This window comes from Limulus polyphemus, unplaced genomic scaffold, assembly GCF_000517525.1.
Source record: "Limulus polyphemus unplaced genomic scaffold, Limulus_polyphemus-2.1.2 Scaffold4660, whole genome shotgun sequence".
NCBI classification, from domain to species: domain Eukaryota; kingdom Metazoa; phylum Arthropoda; class Merostomata; order Xiphosura; family Limulidae; genus Limulus; species Limulus polyphemus.
In genome coordinates, this window is record NW_013670270.1 from 74,321 (window position 1) to 83,116 (window position 8,796).

Genomic DNA, 8,796 nt, shown 5'->3' on the forward strand with positions numbered 1-8,796 from the left:
GTTCAATAGTGGATAACAGGTATAGACTATTAAAATGGCAAAAGGCTCACCAGTGGATAACAGGTATAGACTAGTACGATAGTAGGATGTTCAATAGTGGATAACAGGTATAGACTATTAAAATGGCAAAAGGCTCACCAGTGGATAACAGGTATAGACTAGTACGATAGTAGGATGTTCAATAGTGGATAACAGGTATAGACTATTAAAATGGCAAAAGGCTCACCAGTGGATAACAGGTATAGACTAGTACGATAGTAGGAGGTTCAATAGTGGATAACAGGTATAAACTAGTAAAATGGCAGGAGGTTCAATAGTGGATAACAGGTATAACTATTAAAATGGCAGAGGTTCACCAGTGGATAACAGGTATAGACTAGTAAAATGGCAGGAGGTTCAATAGTAAATGTCTGATGCAGACTAGTAAAATAGTAGGATGTTTCACTAGTGGATAACAGGTACAGACTAACAAAATGGCAGGTGGTTCAATAGTGGATAACAGATATACCCTAGTAAAAGTAGGAGATTCAATAGTGGATAACAGGTGTAGACTGGTAAAATGGCAGGAGGTTCAATAGTGGATAACAGATATACCCTAGTAAATGGTAGAAGATTCAATAGTGGATAACAGGTATAGATAATATATAACATTTTCCCATCTTGTATTCTTATTCGTTCATCAGTTTTATCTGTTTTTGTGCCTAGCAATTTTCATTTTTTATCCACTATCAAGTCTTTTTTTTCTGACGATTTTCCTTATCCAAATATAATGCATACGATTTTTGATAATGTACCGAGTTTCACAAGTGTGCGGTAGTCTGGGGACGACTTGCGAACTGTTACCAGATATCATCTCACCATCGCTAGAAAACGACGATTCAAACTTCATGCAGATCAACATCATAAAGTTTGTAACAAGACACAAAATGGATCTTTGTTATCCACATCTTATAAGCGACTCTACTGTTCATGATTTTCCTCACAAATCATTACGTTTACCATTCTGTTAGTTACGAATGAAGATCATCCAGCAAACTATCCAAAAAACTTTATTTTACTTTCTTATATATGACTCCAATATTCCTTGGATACTTCCTACATCTTCCACTGTATGGGTTTGTCACCAGTAGAGAAAATTAAGTATTCTACTTAATCATAGTAGCAGGTGGTATTTAATACTTACTGAGGGCTTAATAAACTCGACACCAGACATCCGGTAGTTAATTCACAAACCATTTTAGTTGTCAAATAACCAATTCTCATCCACCAAATAATCATTCTCCCATTTTACCAGACATTCACTATTGAACCTCCTGCCATTTTACTAGTCTATACCTGTTATCCACTATTGAACCTCCTGCCATTTTACCAGTCTACAGCTGTTATCCACTATTGAACCTCCTGCCATTTTACTAGCGTGATAGTTTTATTTGATGTGTTTAAACATTTAAATACCGTGTTCATTAACATATTAGAATCATAGCACAAACTTGAATTTTAACTCGCAGTATGATAAACCTATTTATGCAGAATCTACACACTATTTTATGTTAATAAGTTATCGATTATAGTTATTTTCCTGTAGAGCTTGTTTGTTTTTAAAACTGTTGTCAAGCGGTGAAACATATGCTCCAAGATGAACATTACTTTACAAACTGCTCAGGATAAATAAGAAGATGCTGAGGGTAAACATATTTCTACAAATAACTCAAGATGAACATAGTTTTATAAATTTCTCAGGATAAACAGATGAAATTCTAGAGCTTTAGTTTGAAACACTGCACTGAGAGTGTGGTGAATGATCAATGTTTATATTATAAATGTACTAAAATTGAACCTAAAACACAATCCATAACGATGATAGTTACAACTTACAGTCTGAAGTCTCCGCTCTGTTCTGATAGCATGAAGAACCATAGCATTACCGACGAACGTCAGGAGGCTGAGAGCATATAAACTGACACCCATCGGCGCGGCTATTGCGGGATTATCCAGATAGCCACTGCTGTAGCTCCGACCAGCCGATGTTCGACTCCCGCCGGAGCTACTCCCTCCCTTCTCGGGAATGAACACCGTGAGTTTAGGACCTGGTGGATAAAATCCAGAATTATTTTGAAAAATTTGTATGGCAAGGTCAATTTCCTTGTAGTTCTCCAGCCTCACAGAACAGTTAATAAGTAGTAACAGTTGAGAATAAATCCCAGAGTATCCCGTTGATCCGAGATAAACCGAGTGTTAGAACTTGTCAGTTCTGGTCAAGTTGTAAACATTTATTAATCTAAACTAATATAGTTTGGTGAGCATCATCTTGAAGCACACGAATAACAGCATGTTCATTTCCATCAATAACAACATGTTCATTCTTCCCATCAATTTATTTCATCTGAGCCGAATTCATAAATGGTCAAACTGTTAGAGCTTAGTGAAGCAATAAAATTTGTTATCTGTAGTTAATGCAGTGCTTCAGACTGCATTGTTACTTGTCGCGCTACGGAATTAGTTACATCAAGTGAGTAAGACACAAATCACTTTCTTTGGAACTCGTAGAGAGGACCTATAAGGTGTTGCAACTAACTTAAGATAATCATATACAGTTTATTATAAAACTATGACATGAAACAACTGGTTACTCTACCCGTGTCTCAATGGGCTAAGAACAAAAAAGTCATTCAAGGCAAAGAACGAATAAGAAGCACAAGTATTCTATATACAATCCTTTATGGCCTCATGACATTTCTTGTTCAGGTTAATTAAGCGATAGGTAATAAACGTCACAATTAATCTGCTAATGGTTCTTTCCATAAAGTGACCAAAAGACACACACTCATGCTTTGAACTTGAACGAGTACAGACTGGGTTTTGTAAATGTTTGTCTGTGTCAGTTGCACTCGTTACTTGCCATGCGCTGCTTTCTAACCCACGCTCCATCAGAGAAGACTTCGTTACAGCGCCATCTTATGGAAATTAAGCTAATTATATTTTTGGTTCTTCATATGGACAGCAAAGTTATCTATATTTTTCATTTGAAAAGCAAGAAACAAATTCTTTCACAAGCAAAAAAGTAAAAAAATGCTAATAATGTACAGAAATACGAAATCCAAGAACGTTAAAAATATTTGTTTTTTAAATCATGTTTCTGGTCTGTTCTGTACTTCTTTATGAATCGTTCATTTGTTTTTATATAACAAAATGAAGTTAGGAAATTTCTTTCAATTTCGTTCTTACAGTTTGAATGTTGAACTGGTATTTATTGTACGTCAACAAGTAGTCGGCTAACCCATTGATTATCAACTTGAGTTTTTTATGTGTGTGTTCTTCTCAGATTTCCCTAATTTCGCGTGGAGTAGAAGGTAGGATCCACAAGATAACAGGAAGATTCAACAGATACTATATCACAAAGCTCTGCCTGAATTTCCTCTGCCTTTGAGTGAGTCTGAGTTACAAAAAGAAAATGGAAACAAGTTTGCAAACAATCACAATCTTTGCTAGAAATAACACAATCAGCATTAAGATTGAAAACTGGGCAAGCTCGTTTGTAGAGAGAGAGGCAGATTCTACTTATAGTTCACAAGTTAAGTGATGTTAGGATAAAAGCTGTCTATACACTTCTCGCTCCAGGTGCATGCGCTATCCACGTGATTGAGGGCCACTCTCACGTCATCAAGAGATGCCATAGTTTTGGGCCATCACCTGACAATAGAAAAAACACTGTAGCATACCTTCCATAATGAAGATCACATGTGATGTCCTTTGTGACTTATCTAGACCATTGTTTCTAGCTGTAACATATCTTCCCTAATGAAGATCACATGTGATCTCCTTTGTGATTTATCTAGACCACTGTTTCTAGCTGTAACATATCTTCCCTAATGAAGAGCACATGTGATCTCCTTTGTGACTTATCTAGACCATTGTTTCTAGCTGTAACATATCTTCCCTAATGAAGAGCACATGTGATGTTCTTTGTGACTTATCTAGACCACTGTTTCTAGCTGTAACATATTTTCCCTAATGAAGAGCACATGTGATGTTCTTTGTGACTTATCTAGCCCCATGAATAACTAATACGAGAGGAATTTCGCGGTGCCTTTGAGTAACGTCCTCAGATTAATAACAAAACCTGACTTACACTAAAATTTTGAACTATTTATCGATTAACTAAGAGGGTAGGAAACGTATGTTATCCTGATATACTACTTGTACCTAACTTTTGACATTGTGCAATTCTAAAATAAAAATCACTTGCCACGAGAGAATAAACACTTAGCATTCACGGTGAGAAAACATCAAGCACTAGAAAAAACACTTATCACAAGAAAACAAATACGTAACATGAAAAACTATCACTTGCCACCAGAAAATAACTCTTAGCACAAGAAAACAAGAACTAAACCTCAGTAAACAAATACTTACCATGAGAAGATAAACACTTAATACAAGAAAACAAGAACTAAACACCAGCAAACAAATACTTACCATGAGAAGATAAAGACTTGAATACAAGAAAACAAGAACTAAACACCAGCAAACAAATACTTACCAGGAGAAGATAAACACTTAATACAAGAAAACAAGAACTAAACACCAGCAAACAAACACTTACCATGAGAAGATAAACACTTAATGCAAGAAAACAAGAACTAAACACCAGCAAACAAATACTTACCATGAGAAGATACACTTAATGCAAGAAAACAAGAACTAAACACTAGCAAACAAATACTTACCAGGAGAAGATAAACACTTAATACTCCAAAACACTTGTTAACATAGAAATCTAACACTTATATCGAGAAATACAATAATATAGATCCCTTTTAAATATAAATAATCAGTAAAATACATATTTTGAAATAACTTTTTGTTGTCCACTGCAACGTTTTTGTAATTATTTTGTCACCGAATAGTTCTTTTTATAATTTTAATATTTAGTATTTGTTCAGTATGTATTAAATCTGACTCTCTAACTCTAGTAACAATTCTGTAGTTTATAAAATCGTTTTTCTGTGCGACGTTCATTGCAGTTGAAAATTTATGACAACCTTTTTATTTGTATTATCTATAAAAATCTTATGAAATCTGTGAATAGTTTTTCTGTCTGTATAATTCTCATAGTAGTTTACCCTTTTTTTCTACACAGCTGTCTTGTTCTATTATCACCCTGCGCTTGTGATTGAGTTTACAAGTATAGGAAAAATATTATCGCTGAATAAAAAATCCATGTAGAGCTGGCTACTGAACTCGAAAAAAGGAACCAAACAAGATAGGGATGGAAGTGGGCATATCACTTGATCCGGCTAATGATCTCATAGGAGACTAAGCTGTCTCAACTATACATGGATAATAAAATCCCTACATTACTGGCTTCCCAACTTTGTTTATCGAAAGCTTGGTGTGTTTGAATAGAACCTCAGCTTTCATCATTATTCTTTTCCTTTAGTTAACTTTAGAATGCTAGTTTTTATAACTATTTTACAATAGAGTAACAGTTTACGATTTGAAATACTGGTTCTATTTGTTTTGCCAGAGAGAAAGCCAGTAATGTACGAAATTGGGTGACTATGCCAGGTAGCTATTCATACCTAGCTCCTGATGACTTGTATTTGTATTGATTTTTTTACTCCTTCACCTCATATATAATATAGGGGTTGGTTCCCTAAAGACACTGATTGTATAGTGTCCAAAGCATTGAGTTTATACATGTTACAGTCCTCTGATGTTCATGTGTTATTGGCTGGTAATTTCTGTTTCGCCCTGAACATAAGCTTTTTAAAGGAACACTAGATTTATGTAAAAATACTTCCTTCAAGGGATAGTAGCATCGTTTACACTAAAATTATGACCTTTTTTTAAATTTTGCAAATAATAATAATAAAATAGGTAGTCAAAGATCGTGAAAACTGTTTTGCTCTATCAAATGATGATAAAATTATAGTTACTGCTAGAACTAGGTAGGCGCTAGGCCTGTTGAAGAAAGATGATGATAAACAAAAATAAGAAATCTCGGTTTTGGCTATTCGTCAGTTTTCGACTTTGGGACGCTCTGGATAGCTGAAAAGCGGCATATACACAGGAGATAGAGTGACTTTACCATGTAGCTCTTCATATTTAGTTTCTAATGGCCTGTAGAGAAGAAAATCCAAGCGACTTTTGTATTGCTTTAATACGAACGTCTGTGCCATCCTCACATGGAGAGTGCTAGTTCATTTTTTTGTCTAGTGATAAAGAGTAAAGAAATACTAAACTGTTTATAACCAAATCAATGTAAAAATTATGACCAATGTCACTTTTTCTTCACTTCACCTATCCACTGTATAAGTTTTTCTCATTGTGATTAGAAAGTGTTTGATACTTTCACTATGATATAGGTCCCCCCCCCCCGGGATCGGAATCAAATAACGCATATGTTATTGTTGTTGTCTTTTCAACGTTACAGTATAACCCAATAACGCACGTTGTTCAAAATGTAGATTGAACTGGACCTTCCTTGAATGCAGACTTCGAAATTTAACAATTTTCGAAATACTAAGTTTATTAATGAATATCAAAATAATCCTCTTGTGTATTCGTTTGACTGACGGTTGTGATTACCCAAGGGTGGTTCTGACGAAAGTAGCCAAAGAAATGGCGGTGAGTGCTATTCACTAGCTGACTTCCCTCTGTGGTTAGGATATTTGACTCGCAGGGTCAAACCCTCTCGCTGAACACGCTCGTCCTTTCAGTTGTAGGGGCGTTATAATGTGATGGTAAATTCCACTATTCATTGGTAAAGAGTAGCCTATGAGCTGGCAGTGGTTGATTTTGACCAGCTTCCTTCCCTCTAGCCTATCACTGCTAAATTAGATACTGCTAGTGCACATACCTCTCGAGTAGTTTTACACGAAATTCAACGCAGACATATACAGAAGGTTTGTTTGTTTGAAGTTAAGCACAAAGCTACAGAATGGGCTATCTGTGCTATGCCCACCACGGGTATTGAAACCCGATTTCTAGCGTTGTAAGTCCGTAGACATACCGCTGTGCCACTGGGGGGCTGAACACAAGATTCCATTAAGTAGTAGGTTTTGGGGTTTCTTTGTTGTTTTTTGTCTGTAAGTAAGGAATTAATTTTTATTACGTATAAAATCACGTGAAATTGCGTGGGCTGAAAAAACGATAAAGTAGTTTTTATACCTTAACTGTACTTATTTTCCTCATTTGTAGAACAGGGTTATCTTATTCATGTTACGCACGTGGGAACGCCACTTGTTCTTAAGCTCGTGGATTACATTATCTGAGTACATACTTTGTCAATTTCATTCTTACCTCTTTTTTTGTGTGTCCTGTAAGTCTTAATAAGATACTGAACTACCAACTACCACTGTAGTCAAGATCTAAGAGAGTGGAAAATTGAATTTCCCTATTATGGTACCAGACAACTAAGAATTATTCGGTGCCTCAGAACGTTCATGTGTATCATTTTTGAAGTTACAGTCTTCGTAAACACCCAATCTCTCGCGTTTCTAAGCTTTCATTTTGTATAATGTTTTCACTCTGTGATGTGTATTTTTTTTGTTGTTTGGCTTGGGAAAACGCTCAAAGCCCCACGAAGGCTACTTATTACAGGGAAGGCAGGTAACACGTGCCTGGGATTTTAAACTTCATAAAAGTTGTTTTGGTTTTAATAACGGATTTTTTCATAATTCAGCTACGCAGATTTCGAAAATAATAATCTTTTTTTTACTATCACGTAAGGATTATTTTACAAATCGGGATGAAAAAAAAATATCTTAATTCGATCAAATTATTATTTTGTGTACCATAATGAACATTTTTTATTTTGTTTGTTATGTTTGGGTTCTAGAACAATCGATAAGACTCTCACGTCGCGATTGGTGCCAGAGAAATGTATAGCCAGTTGTTGTCAATATATTAAGCATAACAAAATCTGGCCCGATTTCAATGAAAATGATTCAAGTATATATAACGTTTGTGAAAAATGTGTACGCGATGGATAAAATTGGATATCATTTCCGAATTCAGCGTACGGGAATTACTGTAGAACATATAAAACATTTCAAGGCAATAAAACCATCGCGTGCCAGTGTAATCAACATTCGCCGCCAACTCTTTGGTTTTCTTAATCCAAATTAGTTGGATATCATACTTGCAACGCACCCACAGTCTAAAAGTACGGAGTGCGAGTTTTCAAAAACGGGACTCGTACCGTGGATCCTTGAATTCACAGCCCAGCACGCTAACCACTATGTTCTCTCTAATTTACGACAAGGTTTTCTTAAACCTATGCTTAGTACTGAGTCTGTTTTATATAAGACTATGAAACCGAACAAATCTCCATTACTGAACCACGTTATTCCGCTTCAGTCACTAGAATAATAAATTTGGTAAATCTCCATTATTGATTCCGCTTCAGTCACTAGAATAATAAATTTGGTAAATCTCCATTGTTGATTCCGCTTCAGTCACTAAAATAATTCTGGTAAATCTCCATTATTGAACCACATGATTCCGCTTCAGTCAATAGAAGAATTTAGGCAAATCTCCATTATTGAACCACATGATTCCGCTTCAGTCACTAGAAGAATTTTGGCAAATCTCCATTATTGAACCACATGATTCCGCTTCAGTCACTAGAATAATTTAGGCAAATCTCCATTATTGAATCACGCTATTCCGCTTCAGTCACTAGAATAATTTTGGTAAATCTCCACTACTGAACCACGTTATTCCACTACAGTCACTAGAATAATTTAGGCAAATCTCCATTATTGAACCACATGATTCCGCTTCAGTCAC

At 35.5% G+C, this 8,796-nt stretch overlaps 1 protein-coding gene across 1 annotated transcript in view; it reads right to left on the bottom strand.

The window, feature by feature from the left end:
* Positions 1 to 2,436, bottom strand: part of LOC106471502 (histamine H1 receptor-like) — a 65,176-nt gene extending 62,740 nt beyond the window's left edge. Inside the window, exon 1 of the mRNA XM_013932104.2 lies at positions 1,876 to 2,436. Within this exon, the coding sequence (XP_013787558.2) occupies positions 1,876 to 1,968 (93 nt within the window). The 5' untranslated portion in view covers positions 1,969 to 2,436. The remainder of the gene's footprint in view (positions 1 to 1,875) is intronic.
* Positions 2,437 to 8,796: the final 6,360 nt, after the last annotated feature.